The 20,552-nt window shown below is 49.2% G+C and overlaps 1 protein-coding gene across 1 annotated transcript; it reads left to right on the top strand.

The window, feature by feature from the left end:
• Positions 1-763: 763 nt before the first annotated feature.
• On the top strand, positions 764-19,499 carry LOC123481862 (glutaminyl-peptide cyclotransferase-like). The gene is made up of 9 exons (XM_045207418.1): positions 764-787; positions 1,138-1,264; positions 1,496-1,776; positions 3,068-3,235; positions 11,347-11,410; positions 11,631-11,723; positions 18,699-18,797; positions 19,118-19,184; positions 19,322-19,499. Exons 1-9 carry the CDS (start codon positions 764-766, stop codon positions 19,497-19,499), a joined length of 1,101 nt encoding a protein of 366 aa, XP_045063353.1.
• The last annotated feature ends 1,053 nt before the right edge of the window (positions 19,500-20,552 follow it).

Here is a 20,552-nt window from a genome sequence, read left to right on the forward strand (position 1 = left end):
ACCACTCACTGTCCAGGCGCTAAGTCCCAGTTACCAGGACAACAGATGATCACTGCAGAAGAGGCAGCTGAACTATGAGACCAAACGAAAACGATCTGGGTCGGTGGAATACGATCAATACCTTATTTGATGTCCGTGTGTGTCTTTCCAGAATGATATTCAAGCTTAGTTTGTTATAGACAGATTCAGGACCTATTTGCTTTCTCCTTTATAATCTCCTATATTTACATTGTAATCATTAACAGTAGTGAGTGTATACATTCTCTTTTTCATACTGGTCCCCCATAGGAATCAAACTCATAACCCTTGTGTTGCAAGCGCCATGCTCTATCAACTGAGCCACAAAGGACCAACTGTAATCTTTGATTTGACGATTGGGTAACCCTGTCAGATTATGTGTAGCTTGTCTTGATGGTGCACATTAGCCAGAGACAATATACAGATGATCATATAGCAAGGTGTTGTAAACAAGAGACATCAAAGTAACACACTGTAGCAAATCATAATGGCCAATTGCACAATTGGCCCAGCGTTGGCCGGTGTAGTCTGTCATTGTAAATAAGAATTTGTTCTTAACTGACTTGCCTAGTAAAATGTTAATGTATCACTAGAGGAGTTTTCTACTTTGTAGGTCTGCACGTTGCAACTGTAGCACAATGTTCTTTCACAGTTTCTAAACTGTATATTTCCTTCTACACACTGTAGATCCCCAAAACCATTGGAACAAGATGGTAGTGATTAGCAATGGTATTAGTTTCCCTGCATGGATGTCTTTGCTCATAGCTTTGTGAGAGGTTGAAGCCTAGCGTAGCGGTTAAGAGCGTTGGACCAGTAACCAAAAGGTTGCTGGTTTGAATCTCAGAGCCAAAACATCTGTCGATGTGCCCTTAAGCAAGGCACTTAACCTAATTGCTCCTGTAAGTAGCTATGGATAAGAGCATCTACTAAAATGTTAAAATGTTAAACTAATCTACCTCCTTGGTTGAACTAACTGTGATTAATGAGGACAAGTATTGCATCTGTGATGCCTTTTTTCAACCCACAGGCTGATCCTCATGGATATCAGAGAAGCTGCCCTGATTCTGATTCTCTTGTCTTATCTTGTCCCTCTCGTCTCCTCTCGTCTTTTCTGTCCAGATTGGCCACAAGCCCAGCACCCTCAGCTCCAGTGACATCACCAGGGTCTTGTCACACACAGACTTGAACCAGATGTGGCAGAGGGACCTCAGGCCTCTGCTAGTGTCACGGTACCCCATCTCTGCAGGTAGCCTGGCAGTGCAACAGGTCGGTATCCCCATGGCTGAGGGCATGAACAATCGACTGTGTGTGGTCTACTTATAACGTCATAGAGATGATTAGGCTAGTCAATCGATGTAGGAGAGGGGTTTTAGTCAGTTCTTCTCAGTCAATTACCAGGATGACGTCCGATAAGTGTTTCCCAATGTGTTTCCCAATGCTTTGTCTATTTAATTGTGAAACATGTGTCTCCCACTAGCACATCTAGAGCACCCTGGGTCCCCTAGGGCAGGCTGGGATGTTAAGGAGGACACGTTTGAGTCACACACCCCTTACGGTCCCATGACCTTCAACAACATCATCGCAACTCTCAACCCCTCCGCCAAGCGCCGTCTGGTGCTGGCGTGCCACTATGACTCCAAGTACTACCCTCCCCAGTGGCATGGGCGTGAGTTCCTGGGTGCCACGGACTCAGCGGTGCCCTGTGCCATGATGCTGGAGCTGGTACAGGCTCTGGACCACGAGTTGAAGACTCTAAAGGTGGGGAAAGGTTGAGAATTTTCTTATGTGTCCACTTTAGTCTGTAGAATCATTTATAGAATGCAGAATAGTTTGCTGAGCAATATTAAATCAGAAAAGTTAGGAAAAACCCACTCAAAGTTTTTACACAGCTGTAGCCAAGATCAACAAAGAATTGCAGGATGTTGAGAAATGAAAAGAGATCAAATCAAATCAAATCAAATTGTATTTGCCACATGCGCCGAATACAACAGGTGTAGACATTACCGTGAAATGCTTACTTACAGCCCTTAACCAACAATGCATTTATTTTTTAATAAAAAAGTAAAATAAAACAACAACAACTCTGTAGCGCAATTGGTAGAGCATGGCGCTTGTAACGCCAGGGTAGTGGGTTCGATCCCCGGGACCACCCATACGTAAAAATGTATGTGCACATGACTGAAAGTCGTTTTGGATAAACGCGTCTGCTAAATGGCATATTATTATTATTATTATTAAAAAGTGTTGAGAAAAAAAGAGCAGAAGTAAAATAAAATGACAGTAGGGAGGCTATATACAGGGGGGGTACCGGTGCAGAGTCAATGTGCGGGGGCACCGGCTAGTTGAGGTAGTCGAGGTAATATGTACATGTGGGTAGAGTTAAAGTGACTATGCGTAAATAATTAACAGAGTAGCAGCAGCGTAAAAAGATAGGGTGGGGGTGGGGGGGCAGTGCATGTAGTCCGGGTAGCCATGATTAGCTGTTCAGGATTCTTATGGCTTGGGGGTAGAAGCTGTTGAGAAGCCTTTTGGACCTAGACTTGGCGCTCCGGTACCGCTTGCCATGCGGTAGCAGAGAGAACAGTCTATGACTAGGGTGGCTGGAGTCTTTGACAATTTTGAGGGCCTTCCTCTGACACCGCCTGGTATAGAGGTCCTGGATGGCAGGAAGCTTGGCCCCAGTGATGTACTGGGCCGTACGCACTACCCTCTGATGGAATTCACTTAGCAGTCAGAGAGCCTCCTCACATTGCTGTCTCTGCTGCCCTTCTCCATGGGTCAGCTGACCTCAGTCTGAGGGGGTGGGTCCTGAGTGACAGGGGCTGCCATAGGGCTGGGCCAGGGGACATGTTTATCTGACTGTGCAGACAGTGACAAAGGCCACCATGAATAATGATTTCTTCATAGCAGTGTTTTGTTTAAACCAATAGGTGGCAGCAAAGTAGTTCCCAAAGTACTGTGTGCAGTGACCAATAAACATCTCTTTCACTTTCTGCCCCCCCTTTTGTCTTTCTCTCTGTCTCACTCTCTCTCTCTCATTCTCTCTCAGGGATCCAGTCCCAACCTTTCTCTCCAGCTGTTGTTCTTTGATGGTGAGGAGGCTCTGTTCCAGTGGACCTCTACAGATTCCCTGTATGGCTCCCGCCACCTGGCCAAGAAGATGGAGAACGCAGCACACCCACCTGGAGCCACAGACACCAATGAAATGCATGGCATTGTATGTCAGGCATTACAGGCACATACAGTGCATTCGGAAAGTATTCAGACTCCTTGACTTTTTCCACATTTTGTTACGTTACAGCCTTATTCTAAAATTGATTAAATTGTTTTTTTCCCTCATCAATCTACACACAATACCCCATAATGACAAAGCAAAAACAGGTTTTTAGAATTTTTAGCAAATGTATTTAAAATAAAAAACGGAAATATCACATTTACGTAAGTATTCAGACCCTTTACTCAGTACTTTGTTGTAGATATCACGGATCCCCCCGGTACTGCTGCTCATTCCGTTCACCAGCTCCGGAGGTCTACAGTGGCTTGCGAAAGTATTCACTCCCCTTGGCATTTTTCCTATTTTGTTGCCTTACAACCTGGAATTAAAATTGATTTTTGGGGGGTTTGTATCATTTGATTTACACAACATGCCTACCACTTTGAAGATGCAAAATATTTTTTATTGTGAGACAAACAAGAAATAAGACAAAAAAACAGAAAACTTGAGCGTGCATAACTATTCACCCCCCCCCCAAAGTCAATACTTTGTAGAGCCACCTTTTGCAGCAATTACAGCTGCAAGTCTCTTGGGGTATGATAAGCTTGGCACGTCTAGCCACTGGCAAAAGGCAAAACTGCTCCAGCTCCTTCAAGCTGGATGGGTTCCGCTGGTGTACAGCAATCTTTAAGTCATATCACAGATTCTCAATTGGATTGAGGTCTGGGCTTTGACTAGGCCATTCCAAGACATTTAAATGTTTCCCCTTAAACCACTCGACTGTTGCTTTAGCAGTATGCTTAGGGTCATTGTCCTGCTGGAAGGTGAACCGCCGTCCCAGTCTCAAATCTCTGGAAGACTGAAACAGGTTTCCCTCAAGAATTTCCTTGTATTTAGCGCCATCCATCATTCCTTCAATTCTGACCAGTTTCCCAGTCCCTGCCAATGAAAAACATCTCCACAGCATGATGCTGCCACCACCATGCTTCACTCTGGGGATGGTGTTCTCGGGGTGATAAGAGGTGTTGGGTTTGCGCCAGACATAGCGTTTTCCTTGATGGCCAAAAAGCTCAATTTTAGTCTCATCTGACCAGAGTACCTTCTTCCATATGTTTGGGGAGTCTCCCACATGCCTTTTGGCGAACACCAAACGTGTTTGCTTATTTTCTTCTTTAAGCAATGGCTTTTTTCTGGCCACTCTTTCGTAAAGCCCAGCTCTATGGAGTGTACGGCTTAAAGTGGTCCTATGGACAGATACTCCAATCGCCGCTGTGGAGCTTTGCAGCTCCTTCAGGGTTATCTTTGGTCTCTTTGTTGCCTCTCTGATTAATGCCCTCCTTGCCTGGTCCGAGAGTTTTGGTGGGCGGCCCTCTCTTGGCAGGTTTGTTGTGGTGCCATATTCTTTCCATTTTTTAATAATGGATTTAATGGTGCTCCGTGGGATGTTCAAAGTTTCTGATATTTTTTTAGAACCCAACCCTGATCTTTGCCTCTCCACAACTTTGTCCCTGACCTGTTTGGAGAGCTCCTTGGTCTTCATGGTGCCGCTTGCTTGGTGGTGCCCCTTGCTTATTGGTATTGCAGACTCTGGGGCCTTTCAGAACAGGTGTATACAGTGGGGAAAAAAAGTATTTAGTCAGCCACCAATTGTGCATGTTCTCCCACTTAAAAAGATGAGAGAGGCCTGTAATTTTCATCATAGGTACACGTCAACTATGACAGACAAATTGAGAAAAAAAAATCCTGAAAATCACATTGTAGGATTTTTTATGAATTTATTTGCAAATTATGGTGGAAAATAAGTATTTGGTCACCTACAAACAAGCAAGATTTCTGGCTCTCACAGACCTGTAACTTCTTCTTTAAGAGGCTCCTCTGTCCTCCACTCGTTACCTGTATTAATGGCACCTGTTTGAACTTGTTATCAGCATAAAAGACACCTGTCCACAACCTCAAACAGTCACACTCCAAACTCCACTATGGCCAAGACCAAAGAGCTGTCAAAGGACACCAGAAACAAAATTGTAGACCTGCACCAGGCTGGGAAGACTGAATCTGCAATAGGTAAGCAGCTTGGTTTGAAGAAATCAACTGTGGGAGCAATTATTAGGAAATGGAAGACATACAAGACCACTGATAATCTCCCTCGATCTGGGGCTCCACGCAAGATCTCACCACGTGGGGTCAAAATGATCACAAGAACGGTGAGCAAAAATCCCAGAACCACACGGGGGACCTAGTGAATGACCTGCAGAGAGCTGGGACCAAAGTAATAAAGCCTACCATCAGTAACACACTACGCCGCCAGGGACTCAAATCCTGCAGTGCCAGACGTGTCCCCATGCTTAAGCCAGTACATGTCCAGGCCCGTCTGAAGTTTGCTAGAGTGCATTTGGATGATCCAGAAGAGGATTGGGAGAATGTCATATGGTCAGATGAAACCAAAATATAACTTTTTGGTAAAAACTCAACTCGTCGTGTTTGGAGGACAAAGAATGCTGAGTTGCATCCAAAGAACACCATACCTACTGTGAAGCATGGGGGTGGAAACATCATGCTTTGGGGCTGTTTTTCTGCAAAGGGACCAGGACGACTGATCCGTGTAAAGGAAAGAATGAATGGGGCCAAGTATCGTGAGATTTTGAGTGAAAACCTCCTTCCATCAGCAAGGGCATTGAAGATGAAACGTGGCTGGGTCTTTCAGCATGACAATGATCCCAAACACACCGCCCGGGCAACGAAGGAGTGGCTTCGTAAGAAGCATTTCAAGGTCCTGGAGTGGCCTAGCCAGTCTCCAGATCTCAACCCCATAGAAAATCTTTGGAGGGAGTTGAAAGTCTGTGTTGCCCAGCGACAGCCCCAAAACATCACTGCTCTAGAGGAGATCTGCATGGAGGAATGGGCCAAAATACCAGCAACAATGTGTGAAAACCTTGTGAAGACTTACAGAAAACATTTGACCTGTGTCATTGCCAACAAAGGGTATATAACAAAGTATTGAGAAACTTTTGTTATTGACCAAATACTTATTTTCCACTATATATAATTTGCAAATAAATTCATTAAAAATCCTACAATGTGATTTTCTGGATTTTTTTCTTCTCATTTTGTCTGTCATAGTTGACGTGTACCTATGATGAAAATTACAGGCCTCTCTCATCTTTTTAAGTGGGAGAACTTGCACAATTGGTGGCTGACTAAATACTTTTTTCCCCCACTGTATATACTGAGATCATGTGACAGATCATGTGACACTTAGATTGCACACAGGTGGACTTTATTTAACTAATTATGTGACTTCTGAAGGTAATTAGTTGCACCAGATCTTATTTAGGGGCTTCATAGCAAAGGGGGTGAATACATATGCACGCACCACTTTTCCTTATTTATTTTTTAGAATTTTTTGAAACAAGTTATTTTTTTCATTTCACTTGAGGTGGTATTGAAGAAGTCAGGCGCAGGAGGGTAAATCACAGAATAACAGGCTTTAATCCGCAAAATACAGGTTTACGCAGAAATGCGTCAAACACACTCCAGAGCACAAAACAGGCGCACTGGAAAATACAAGGCACACGGGAAAATACTCCCGTCGATACACAATACACGAGCTCCACCGAGCTTCACAAACCTCCACAATAAACAATCACCCACACAGACAAGGAAGCAGAGGGAACAATTATACCAAGACTAATGAGCGAATAAGGACCAGGTGTGTGTGATTGAAGACAAGACAAATGGAGTGATGATAAATGGATCTGCAGTAGCTAGTAAGCCGGTAACGCCGAACGCCGAAACCTGCCCGAACAAGGAGGGGAGGCAGCCTCTGCGAAAGTCATGACAGTACCCCCCCCATTGACGCACGGCTCCAGCAGTGCGCCGATCCTGGCCTCGGGGATGGCCAAGAGGACGTGGAGCAGGGCGAGCCGGATGGTGACGGTGGAAATCCCGTAACATGGAGGGATCGAGGATATCCCTCACCGCAACCCAGCACCGTTCCTCCGACCGTACCCCTCCCACTCCACGAGGTACTGAAGGCCCCCCACCCGACGCCTCGAATCCAGGATGGAACGGACAGAGTACGCCGGGGCCCCCTCGATGTCCAGAGGAGGTGGAGGGACCTCCCGCACCTCAGCGTCCTGGAGCGGACCAGCTACCACCGGCCTGAGGAGAGACACATGAAACGAGGGGTTAATACGGTAATCAGGGGGAAGTAATAACCTATAAGTGACCTCGTTGACTCTCCTCAGGACTTTGAACGGCCCCACAAACCGCAGGCTCAGCTTCCGGCAGGGCAGGCAGAGGGGCAGATTCTGGGTCGAGAGCCAGACCCAATCCCCCGGTAAAAAGACGGGGGCCTCACTGCGGTGGCGGTTAGCGATGGCCTTCTGACGACGCACGGCGTGTTGGAGGTGAACATGGGCAGCATCCCACGTCTCCTCCGCGCGCCGAAACCAGTCATCCACCGCAGGAGCCTCGGTCTGGCTCTGGTGCCACAGTGCCAGAACCGGTTGGTAACCTAGAATACACTGGAAAGGCGTTAGGTTAGTGGAGGAGTGGCAGAGAGAGTTCTGGGCATATTCTGCCCATGGCAAGAACACCAACCACTCCCCCGGCCCCTCCTAGCAGTAGGACCGCAGGAACCTACCCACGTCCTGATTTACCCATTCCACCTTCCCATTACTCTTGGGGTGGAACCCAGAGGTCAGGCTGACCGAGACCCCCAGACGTTCCATGAACGCCTTCCAGACCTTGGACGTGAAATGGGGACCTCGGTCAGACACTATATCCTCTGGTACCCCGTAGTGCCAGAAGACATGTGTAAACAGGGCCTCCGCAGTTTGCAGAGCCGTGGGGAGACCGGGCAGAGGAAGGAGGCGGCAGGCTTTAGAAAAGTGGTCCACAACGACCAGGATGGTGGTTTTACCTTGGGAGATGGGAAGATCAGTTAGAAAATCAACACTTAGGTGAGACCATGGTCGTTGTGGAACTGGTAAAGGTTGTAACTTACCAGCTGGGAGGTGCCTAGGTGCCTTACTCTGGGCACACACTGAGCAGGAGGAGACATACACCCTCACGTCCTTAGCCAAGGTAGGCCACCAGTATTTTCCGGTCAGGCAGCGCACTGTACGGCCGATACCTGGGTGACCAGAGGAGGGTGACGTGTGTGCCCAGTAGATCAGACGATCACGGATAAGAGCAGGCACGTACTGTAGCCCATCTGGACACTGAGGTGGAGAGGGATCCGTGCGTAATGCCTGCTCTATATCCGCGTCCATTGCCCATACTACCGGCGCCACAATGCAGGAGGCCGGCAGTATGGGAGTGTTGTCTCTGGGCCTTTCCTCTGTGTCATACAGCCAGGACAGCGCGTCTGCCTTCACGTTCTTCGTACCCGGGATGTATGATAGAGTGAAATCAAACCGGGTGAAGAATAGGGCCCACCTGGCCTGGCGAGGATTCAACCTCCTCGCTGCACGGATGTACTCCAGGTTACGGTGGTCCGTCCAGACGAGGAAAGGGTGTTTTGCCCCCTCGAGCCAATGCCTCCACATGGTCAAGGCTCGGACAACAGCTAACAGCTCCCGATCACAAACGCTGTAGTTCTGCTCCGCCGGGCTGAGCTTCTTTGAAAAGAACGCACGGGGGCGGAGCTTGAAGAGCGTTGACGACAACGTGTGGTGAAATGTCGCTTTGCGCCACCAGTGTGGCACTGGCGTTGTCGTCCTCCGCTCTCTCGGCTAGCGGTTCCACCCATCTCCATCGGTTCTGGATCCGAGTTGGCCGGGATGGAAACGGGCAGACCTTCTCAAGGACGTCCTCTGGTTGCCAGCAGGTTGTCCAAAACGAATGGCCATGTTCACCAGTTGCGAGAAGGACAACATGGTGTCACGGCAGGCTAGCTCCCGTCGGACGTCCTCTCGCAGATGGCACCGGAACTGGTCAATCAGGGCCCGCTCGTTCCACCCGGACCCAGTTGCCAGAGTTCGAAACTCCAATGCAAAGTCCTGCGCAGTCCTCGTCCCCTGCCTCAGGTGGACCAGCCGCTCACTCGACCATCGGGCGGGTGATCGAAGATCGCCCGGAAGAGGCGAGCGAACTCCCCGTAGTTCTCCAATGCGGCTCCTCCTTCGTTCCACACCGCGTTGGCCCACTCCAGGGCTTTCCCAGAGAGGCAGGAGACGAGGGTGGACACCTTCTCCCGCTCCGATGGAACCGGCCGGATGCTGGAGTAGTAGAGCTCCAGTTGGAGAAGAAATCCTTGGCACAGCGCCGCTGACCCGTCGAACTCCCCTGGTCGGGATATCTGGATCCCTCCGGGTGCTGGGGTATAGGTGGCGGGATCCGGTTGACCAGCGGGTCTCGACGGATCGGGCTCTCTCCTCTCCAGGCGTTGGACGACCTGAAGAAGCCTACCCATCGCTTCACCCAAGCTGGCTAGCATAGTTGAATGCTCCTTGAACCGTTCCACGACTCCAGGCATGTGCGTCTCTCCCGCTGACTCCATATTCAGGTGGGTGATTGTGTGATGAGGGTGTGTTGAAGAAGTCGCAGGAGGGTAAATCACAGAATAACAGACTTTAATCCGCAAAATACAGGTTTACGCAGAAATGCGTCAAACACACTCCAGGGCACAAAACAGGCGCACTGGAAATTACAAGGCACACGGGAAAATACTACCGTCAATACAGAATACACGAGCTCCACCGAGCTTCACAAACCTCCACAATAAACAATCACCCACACAGACAAGGAAGCAGAGGGAACAATTATACCATGACTAATGAGCGAATAAGGACCAGGTGTGTGTGATTGAAGACAAGACAAATGGAGTGATGATAAATGGATCGACAGTAACTAGTAAGCCGGTGACGCCGAACGCCGAAACCTGCCCAAACAAGGAGGGGAGGCAGCCTCGGCGGAAGTCGTGACATTTTGACTATTTTGTGTCTGTCCATTACATGAAATCCAAATAAAAATCAATTTAAATTACAGGTTGTAATGCAACAAAATAGGAAAAACTTAAGGGGGATGAATACTTTTGCAAGGCACTGTACGTCACCGGCCTACTAGGCGTCACTGATCTGGTTCATTACCACCAACCCTGGACTGTCTTGTCTCACACCTGGTTCCCATTCCCCTTGATTAGTATGTGTATATACACTACCGTTCAAGAAAAACACTTTTTTTGTCCATTAAAATAACATCAAATTGATCAGAAATACAGTGTAGACATTGTTAATGTTGTAAATGGCTATTGTAGCTGGAAACGGCTGATTTTTAATGGAATATCTACATAGGCGTACAGAGGCCAATTATCAGCAACCATCAGTACTGTGTTCCAAAGGCACGTTGTGTTTGCTAATCCAAGTTTATCATTTTAAAAGGCTAATTGATCATTAAAAAACCCTTTTGCAATTACGTTAGCAAAGCTGAAAACTGTTGTGCTGATTAAAGAAGCAATACAACTGGCCTTCTTGAGACTAGTTGAGTATCTGGAGCATCAGCAATTGTGGGTTCGATTACAGCCTCAAAATGGCCAGAAACAAATAACTTTCTTCTGAAACTCGTCAGTCTATTCTTGTTCTGAGAAATGAAGGCTATTCCATGCAAGAAATTTCCAAGAAACTGAAGATCTCGTACAACGCTGTGTACTACTCCCTTCACAGAACAGCGGAAAATGGCTCTACCCAGAATAGAAAGAAGAGTGGGAGGCCCTGGTGCACAACTGAGCAAGAGGACATATACATTAGAGTGTCTAGTTTGAGAAACAGGCGCCTCACAGGTCCTCAACTGGCAGCTTCATTAAATAGTACCCGCAAAACACCAGTCTCAACGTCAACAGTGAAGAGGCGACTCCGGGATGCTGACCTTCTAGGCAGAGTTGCAAAGAAAAAGCCATATCTCAGACTGCCCATCTTAATCTTTTATTTTTATTGGCCAGTCTGAGATATGGCTTTTTCGTTGCAACTCTGCCTAGAAGGTCAGCATCCCGGAGTCGCCTCCAAAAGGGCTGCAGGAGAGGTACAGATGGAGTTAGCCTGCCGTGATGACAACCTGTCACTCGACCAGCTCATCAGCATGGCGATCCAGTTGGACAACCTCCTGCGGTCCAGACGAAGATCTGCACGGAATCCGGAGCCCATGGCTACAACTGCACCGTGGCCAGAGCCGATGGAGGTGGGCTCTGCACATTTGCCCGAGGCAGAGCATCGGAGAAGGAGGAATCTGGGCCTCTGCTCCTATGGTGGAGAAAGGGGTCATTTCTCCCCGGCCTGCCCTCTATCCACTAATAGGCGAGGAGGTGACAAGCCAGGGAATTCCCCTGCTCCAACCCAGGCAGAGGAGAGGCAGAAAGAGGAGACCCCCATCCTCCCTCCGTTCCGTATCATCGCGCCAGTGGTGTGGGATGTGTACGCCGACATACAGCAGGCCCTGCGTACGGAACCCGCACCTGCACAGTGCCCGGAGAACCGCGCCTACGTGCCCACGGGTGTGCGGGACCGCCTCCTTTCCTGGGCGCACACGGCGCCTGTGTCGGGTCATCCTGGGATACGCCATACCATCGCCTGCCTGACTGAGAAGTACTAGTGGCCCACCTTGGCTAGGGACGTCCGGATTTACATCTATTCCTCTCAGAGGACTTTGTCACTGACCTTCCCCCCTCCCAGGGGAACACCACCGTTCTCGTCGTTGTGGACCGGTTTTCCAAAGCTTGTCTCCTCCTTCCTCTGCCTGGGTACCCGTCGGTCATGCAAACCGCGGAGGCTCTTTTTACACACGTCTTCCTGCACTACGGGATCCCGGAGGACATTGTGTCAGACTGTGGTCCTCAGTTCACCTCACGCGCATGGAAAGCGTTCATGGAACGTCTGGGGGTCACGGTCAGTCTCACCTCCGGGTACCGTCCTCAAGCTAATGGGCAGGTGGAGAGGGTCAATCAGGAAGTGGGCAGGTTCCTGAGGTGTTACTGTCAGGACCGCCCGGGGGTGTGGGCGGATTTTCCACCTTGGGCTGAGTACGCGCAGAATTCACTCCGCCACTCCTCCAGTCTATGTTGGGGTATCAGCCGGCCCTGGCACCTTGGCATCCGAGCCAGACCAAGGCCCCTGCGGTGGACGAGTGGTTTCGGCATGCTGAGGAGATCTGGAACGCTGCGCACACTTGTCTCCAGCGGGCCGTGCGTTGGCACAAGGAACTGGCCGACCACCACCACAGTGAGGCGCCTGTTTTCTCTCCAGGCAACCGGGTCTGACTCTCCACCCAGAACCTGCCCCTCCGCTTGCCCTGCCGGAAGCTGAGCCTGCGGTTTAAAGTCCTGAGGAGGGTTAATTAGGTAACGTACCGTTTGCAACTCCCTGCTGATTACCGCATGAAACCGACTTTTCATGTGTCTCTCCTCAGGCCAGTGGTGCCTGGTCCCCTCGCTGAGGCTGGTCCCAGTGACGCCCCGCCTCCTCCTCTGGACATCTAGGGAGGTCTGGCGTACTCGGTCCGTGAAGTCCTGGATTCGAGGCGTCGGGCGGGGCGTCTCCAGTACCTCATCGACTGGGAAGGGTACGACCCAGAGGAGCGTTACTGGGTTCCTGCGGTGGACATCCTGGATGCTTCGATGACCAGGAATTTTCACCGTCGGCACCCTGACCGATCCGCACTGCGTTCCTGTGGTCGTCCCGGGAGGCCGGTGTCATCCCACTGCTAGTGCAGCGCGTCGGGGTATTGTCACGAGTCCCCCCGGTACTGCTGCTCATTCCGTTCACCAGCTCCGGAGGTTTATGTCACTGGCCTTATAGGCATCACTGATCTGGTTCATTACCACCAACCCCGGACTGTCTTGTCTCATTACGCACTCCTGGTTACCATTCCCCCTGATTAATATGTGCCCTCTGTTCCCCATTGTCCTGGTCGATTATTGTCCCATGTCCGTTGGTCTTGTGAGTACCGTGTATTGTGCTCTTGTTATTACCGGTCTCGTCCCATGTATTGTTTAGAGGTTTACACCTCGCTCTTTTGTTTGGGTTACATCCCTGAGTTATATATATATATATATATATATACGTTGTGACGTCACGAGAGGCTACACAGCTTTCAGCGGGGTTGCTCAAGTAGTGCAAGGAGACCAGGTTCAACCAAAACAAGGATTTTATTAAAGGTCTTGGGAAACTAACGAAATTATAACACAATTCTGTTCTCTGGTGGCTCTTAAGGGTTAACAGTTCAGGGATGTCTCTTCCACATCCAAAATCATAACTCTCCCTCGCTCAAATAACTTTTCCCCAGCCTTACTGTATTCCACGTTGCAGCTAGTGGCCAACCCAGCAAAACGTCCTTCCAAATGTCCCACACGTATTTCCACAGGTGCATATATCCAAAGGTGAGTATTTCCCAAAGGTAAGTATCTCCAAATCCTTATATTCCTCATGGAAGTGGACGTGCAGCACTCTTGTCCTCCAGAGAGCCCAGGTTGGAGACTGTGTCTCTTCCCCCCCCACACACCCTCTCAGTGTGTCTCTTCCCTTCCCAAACCTTCAGCTCATCAGCTCCTCCTTTGTTTCAGCTGCGTGGGAAGATTGGCCATAGAGGGGTGGAGTTCCCGACCATACCAGCAGATGGAGCCATAGCTGTCTGGGTTTGCAGCCACCTCAGGGGGATGTAACGTCCCTCCAGGACACAGCCTCTCGTGACATCACACATCCCCCCTCCTCGGGACCGACGTCCTCGTCGGGGTAAAGGCAGCGAAGAAGGCATCACGCCGGGAGAGGGCGTCCGCATTGCCGTGGTGCTTGCCAGACTGCTCTCTCTTCAACTCCTCCAACTCTAGGACCAGGGACTCAGCCTCCTGTTGTCTCTCCTTGAGTTTCTTACTGAACGCATCAGCCTTGGTTTTAGCAGAGTTTAGCTTCTGTTGAGCAGCTTTCAGTTCCTTCTCTCTCTCTGCCTCCGCATTCTTCATCTTGTTCTCCAACACCTTGTACTTCTCCTCTGCCTTCTTCTGGACCTCCTTACTCCTGCGCAGGGTCTCCTCACACTCCTCGATGGTCCTGCGCAGCCTCTCCAGCTCCTCCTGTTGCTTATGGAAGGAGCTCTGTTGGAGTTTAGCCTGGAGGATATCTAACTCTTCTGTCTTCATGTCTAACTGTTGCTTTAACAAACGATACCTCTCAGCGGTCCCCTTCAGACCAGACAGTTCTTTGTCCAGATTCTGTAGCTCCGTCTCTGTGTCGGTCTGGGCACCTGCCATCCCTATCCGAGCCCGGGCGGGAGTGAGTAATTCGGAGGATTGCACCGGAGCCTTCCCAGGATGAGTCTTGCCTCTCCGTTTCCGAGGTACTCGGGTTATCCTCTCCTGAGACTCTCTCCAGAGTGGGTAAAAGGCTGGGCAGTCTCGTCCAATTAGGACAGGGACGGGGAGGGAATCAACCACCCCCGCCGTCGTGTGTATGGTTCCCCGTGTGCTGGTCATTGTAAGTTCAGTAATGGGGTATTCTCTGGTGTCCCCATGGACACAGGAAACTGGGAGGACTTTCCCCGGGGGTCAGACACGTTGGGCCCACCAAATCCTTACGCACCAGGGTGGCCCGGCTACCAGAATCCAGTAAGGCCTCCACATCATGGTGATTCACAGTTACCGGGCAGGTGGGGGGTCGATCTGGGCCGCCATCTACGACTCCCAAGAGCGAGGCAAACGGTGTGTGGGTGCTGAGCTGGAGGACTCCGCAGTGGGCATAGGTTCATCGGCTGGTTTCCCACACTGCCAGGAGATATGTCCCATCTCCCCACACCGGTAACACTGTCGAGTTTCCCCCCTCCTGGTGTACTCTTCTTGGACCCGCCTGGTTTCTGGCTCCCCCTGGAGCCGGGATAAGTCCTGACGTGGCTGGGTTCGAGACCTTGGGGTCCTTTGGACGGGTTCTTCCCATTTGTGGTGGGGCCGCACTCCTGGGGTCTTTTCGGGAAGCATTCAGCATCTCCGCTGTGGCCTGGTACTTTTCCACAGCTTCCACGGTCAGATCAGCCGTGGTCAAGGCCTGTTGACTGATGAACCGTTTTGCCTCATAAGGCAGGGCGCGTAGGTAACGATCCACCACAACGGCCTCCACCACCGCCGCTGCTGTATTCCTCTGCGGATCCAGCCATTTCCTTGCGATTCGGACAAGTTCATGCATCTGCGCCCGAGGAGGTTGGTCTGGTTGGAAGGTCCAGCTGTGAAAGCGCTGGGCCATACCAAACTTTGTGAGTCCATATCTGCTGAGGATCTCAGACTTCAGGGCATCATAGTCAGTAACCTGGTCAGGGCCCAGGTCCCGGACAGCATTCAGCGATTCCCCGGTTAGGAAGGGGGCTAACAGACCAACCCACTGTTGCTTGGGCCAGGCTTCCCTAGTGGCCGTGGCCTCAAATGCATGCAGGTATGCCTCAATGTCATCGGTAGCTCCCATCTTAGATATAAAGTCACTTGCCTTTATTGGGCGGGTATTTTGGACAACCATCTGTCTCTGCAACTGCAATTCCTCTGCCTTCAGAAGGTTGGCTTTCTTTTGCTCCTCCAAGAGAGCCACGTTTGCTTGCATCTGGGCTTGCTGGCCAGCAACAAGGGCTTTCAATATGTCCTCCATTTCAGTCGGGCGGGGAGCCTACGGCCAACTTGGAAAACTGGGTGATCAAACCTTCGGTATCCTCCTCTGACATGCACTATTAACGCTGAGCGTGCCCGTATTCTCCACCATCTGTGATGTCACGAGAGGCTACACAGCTTTCAGCGGGGTTGCTCAAGTAGTGCAAGGAGACCAGGTTCAACCAAAACAAGGATTTTATTAAAGGTCTTGGGAAACTAACGAAATTATAACACAATTCTGTTCTCTGGTGGCTCTTAAGGGTTAACAGTTCAGGGATGTCTCTTCCACATCCAAAATCATAACTCTCCCTCGCTCAAATAACTTTTCCCCAGCCTTACTGTATTCCACGTTGCAGCTAGTGGCCAACCCAGCAAAACGTCCTTCCAAATGTCCCACACGTATTTCCACAGGTGCATATATCCAAAGGTGAGTATTTCCCAAAGGTAAGTATCTCCAAATCCTTATATTCCTCATGGAAGTGGACGTGCAGCACTCTTGTCCTCCAGAGAGCCCAGGTTGGAGACTGTGTCTCTTCCCCCCCCACACACCCTCTCAGTGTGTCTCTTCCCTTCCCAAACCTTCAGCTCATCAGCTCCTCCTTTGTTTCAGCTGCGTGGGAAGATTGGCCATAGAGGGGTGGAGTTCCCGACCATACCAGCAGATGGAGCCATAGCTGTCTGGGTTTGCAGCCACCTCAGGGGGATGTAACGTCCCTCCAGGACACAGCCTCTCGTGACATCACAACGTGTTTGTTTTGGGCTTCGTCCCCGTCGTACCTTGTCTTGGGTGGAGAAAATAAAACCCCTTTACGTATTCCTGCCCCTGTCTTCAAATCCTTATACAACGTGACAGAAGAACCTTTGGCAGCGATTACAGCCTTGAGTCTTTTTGGGTATGACGCTACAAGCTTGGCACAGCTGTATTTGGGGAGTTTCTCCAATTCTTCTCTGCAGATCCTCTCAAGCTCTGTCAGTTTGGATGGGGAGCTTCGCTGCACAGCTATTTTCAGGTCTCTCCAGGGATGTTCGATCGGGTTCAAGTCCAGGCTCTGACTGGGCCACTCAAGGACATTCAGAGACTTGTCCCAAAGCATCTCCTGTGTTGTCTTGGCTGTGTGCTTAGAGTCGTTGTCCTGTTGGAAGGTGGACCTTCGCCCCAGTCTGAGGTCCTGAGCGCTCTGGAGCAGGTTTTCATCAAGGATCGCTCAGTACATTGCTCCGTTCATCTTTCCCTCGATCCTGAATAGCCTCCCAGTCCCTGCCGCTGAAAAACATCCCCTCAGCATGATGTTGCCACCGCCATGCTTCCCCGTAGGGATGGTGCCATGTTTCCTCCAGACGTGACGCTTGGCATTCAGGCCAAAGAGTTCAATCTTGTTTTCATCAGACCAGAGAATCTTGCTTCTCATGGTCTGAGAGTCCTTTAGGTGCCTTTTGTCAAACTCCAAGCGGGCTGATATGTGCCTTTTAATGAGGAGTGGCTTCCGTCTGGCCACTCTACCATAAAGGACTGATTGGTGGAGTGCTGCAGAGATGGTTGTCCTTCTGGAAGGTTCTCCCATCTCGACATAGGAACTCTGGAGAGTGACCATCGGGTTCTTGGTCACCTCCCTGACAAAGGCCCTTCTCCCCCGATTGCTCAGTTTGGCCGGGAGGCCATTTCTAGGAAGCGTCTTGGTGGTTGTAAACTTCTTCCATTTAAGAATGATGGAGGCCACTGTGTTCTTGGGGACCTTCAATGCTGCAGAAATTTTTTGGTACCCTTCCCCAGATCTGTGCCTCGACACAATGCTGTCTCGGAGCTCTATGGACAATTCCTTCGACCTCATGGCTTGGTTTTTGCTCGGACATGCACTGTCAACTGTAGGACCTTATATAGACAGGTGTGTGCCTTTCCAAATCATGCCCAATTAATTGAATTTACTACAGGTGGACTCCAATCAAGTTGTAGAAACATCTCAAGGATGATCAATGGAAACAGGATGCACCTGAGCTCAATTTCATGTGTCATAGCAAAGGGTCTGAATACTTATGTAAATGTTATATTTCAGTTTTTTATTTTTAATAAATGTGCAAACATTTCTAAAAACCTGTTTTTGCTTTGTCATTATGGGGTATTGTGTGTAGATTGATGGGGGGAAAAAACTATTTAATTCATTTTAGAATAAGGCTGTAACATAACAAAATGTGGAAAAAGTCAAGGGGTCTGAATACTTTCCGAATGCACTGTATTTAAACACTCAAACACAAATTCAGCAAATTCAGCGCTTATCGGGACCTAAGATTCACCTTGTTGCAGTGCAGCAGGGATGGGCTATCTTAAAATATATCTTAAGTCTCATATGTTTGATTTATAAACATATATTTTAGCCTTAACAAGCAACCGTTAAGGAGGCGTGAGTAGTGGAATATATTTGGACATTCGTCATGTCATCTACAATAACATTATGTCAAATAAATCTAAGATGTGTTATTCTGTATTCTAGCTGTATCCTAGCTATGGAGATATAGTACTACTGTTGTTTAAACAAATATAGCACCATTCCTGTCAGGGAAGAGAGATAAAGGAGACTATCTCAGAGAGGCTCATAGCCCTGCAGTGAGGTAAGTGTGTGTTTTAGAGAGGGGCCATGCATTGGGCATGGCACTAATGTAACACATGGAGGAACGCATGATGTCATCCTTAACCTCAAAGCTTCCAGGGAGTGGGCTTTTAGGGAGTTATCTCCAGGCTGTGGAGAGTTACTTTCCCATGGGACCTGGCTGGTGGACCCTCTCACACACTGACCTGAGGGGATCCTATTTATTCCTCTCCTCTTCTTCTTCTTCCCTTCTTTCTCCCTCTCCTCCAAGACCTGTTTGTGCTCTTAGACCTGATTGGAGGCCCTAGCCCTCGCTTTGGCAACCAGTTCCCCAACACTGCCTGGTGGCTCACCAGAATACAGAACATTGGTGAGAGCTCACACTCTCTGATCTCTGTCATTCTATCAGCCAATGTCTGTCTGTCTGTCTGTCTGTCTGTCTGTCTGTCTGTCTGTCTGTCTGTCTGTCTGTCTGTCTGTCTGTCTGTCATTCTATCAATCTCTATCTGTCTGTCTGTCATTCTATCAGCCTCTGTCTGTCTGTCTGTCTGTCTGTCTGTCTGTCTGTCTGTCTGTCTGTCTCTCTTTCTCCCTCTCCCTCTCTCTCTCTCTCTCTCTCTCTCTCTCTCTCTCTCTCTCTCTACTCTGTAATTAGCTAAGCCCTGTGTTGAATGTTCCCTCTCTTTTCAGAGTGTCGTTTGCATCACATGGGCCAGCTGAAGGACCATCCAAATGACATTACATTACTTCTGGCCCGGTATGCCTGTGGGTCCGGTGCAGGATGACCACATGCCATTCCTAAACAGAGGTAAACACACAACACACTGGTTCTGACACAGGCTTGGCTGTGTTCTGTAGGGTACTAATGACCTTTGTATTCTGATTTCATCTCAGGTGTGCGCATCCTCCATCTCATCCCCACCCCTTCCCCTCAATGTGGCACACGTTTGATGACAACGAGCAGAACCTGGACCGCTCCACCATCGAGAACCTCAAAAAGATCCTGCAGGTGTTCGTGCTGGAGTACCTCAACATGAAGCCTCAATCCCTGAACCCCCAAAACACACACTAAATGTTAGGGCTTGTCTGGTTCTAGTGGGACCATAGGTCTCTCTACATACATCAAATATGACAGGATTTAGGATGTCTTTTGTTTTGGAAACATGAAGCTGTGTAAAGGTACACGTTCTTGATGTTGTTTAGTAATGTCTACATTTGGATAAACTCTTGCAATCCTCCTCAATAAAATCCCAAAGCGATGAAAACACCAAGCCCAGTGAAGTGGGATCCTGTGGAAAGCAGGGCAGCTATCATAAGATCCCTATCCACTGAGCTCTCCTTGCTCTCACACCCTCCTTTCAGCACCCTGTCTTCACAGCCAGGGCCAACACACACACACAGCCTTATCGATGCTCTGTCCCCAGCCTCCAGACTACCACACAGGATCTTCTGTGTGTCTGCTTTCACAGTGCTCTCTTTATGTCCCAACATCCCCTTCTCTGTCTAAGGAGCTATGCTTGTGCCCCACTAGCCAAGAGGAAGAGAAGGGAGACATACAGATAGACTAACTAGATAAACATTGTTAAGTAGTGGCGTATGACTTGCTATTGTGTTATTTCTGTTGTTTATACTGGTACATTACTGTCTGCCTTCTATCTGGTTATCCAAGCTGATAATACACAGTAACAGAGAGGCTTATTCCCTTGCTTTCCAGAGGGATGGAGATCATTTCAATATTAATTGGAGGAGGGTTTGGAACAGCTGTGGCAGGAGACAGTGGCTCATGTTGGTGCATTAATGTACAGAGCCTGACATCATTCCTAGAAGCCTTGTAATTCTATACGATCACACAAAGATCTGCTGGGGGCCTTGCTATCTGTGTCTGAATGTGTATGACATTAAACTGTCCAGTTCATATTAGTATAGAAAATCTTGCAGGTCAGGAGATAATATCTATATTTGTATTGTTAATATGTCATCTTTATGTTCTCCTTATATCCTGCAAGGTCACATAGAAATCTAAGGTGAAAAGCCTGTTGTGTTTTTATGACAATGTTAGCTACATTTTGATGTTCTGCATTGCTTGCTGTTTGGGGTTTTAGTCTGGGTTTCTGTATAGCACTTT

This window comes from Coregonus clupeaformis, chromosome 25, assembly GCF_020615455.1.
Source record: "Coregonus clupeaformis isolate EN_2021a chromosome 25, ASM2061545v1, whole genome shotgun sequence".
Lineage (NCBI taxonomy): Eukaryota > Metazoa > Chordata > Actinopteri > Salmoniformes > Salmonidae > Coregonus > Coregonus clupeaformis.

Bases quoted from the DNA above. Each gene is read 5' to 3' on its own strand.
- LOC123481862 (XM_045207418.1), top strand. From the start codon at position 764: ATGGATGTCTTTGCTCATAGCTTT. The intron at 788-1,137 runs GTGAGAGGTTGA...TTTTCTGTCCAG, and splicing joins ATGTCTTTGCTCATAGCTTT to ATTGGCCACAAGCCCAGCAC. The intron at 11,724-18,698 runs GTGTGCGGGACC...CTCTCCTCCAAG, and splicing joins CCGCGCCTACGTGCCCACGG to ACCTGTTTGTGCTCTTAGAC.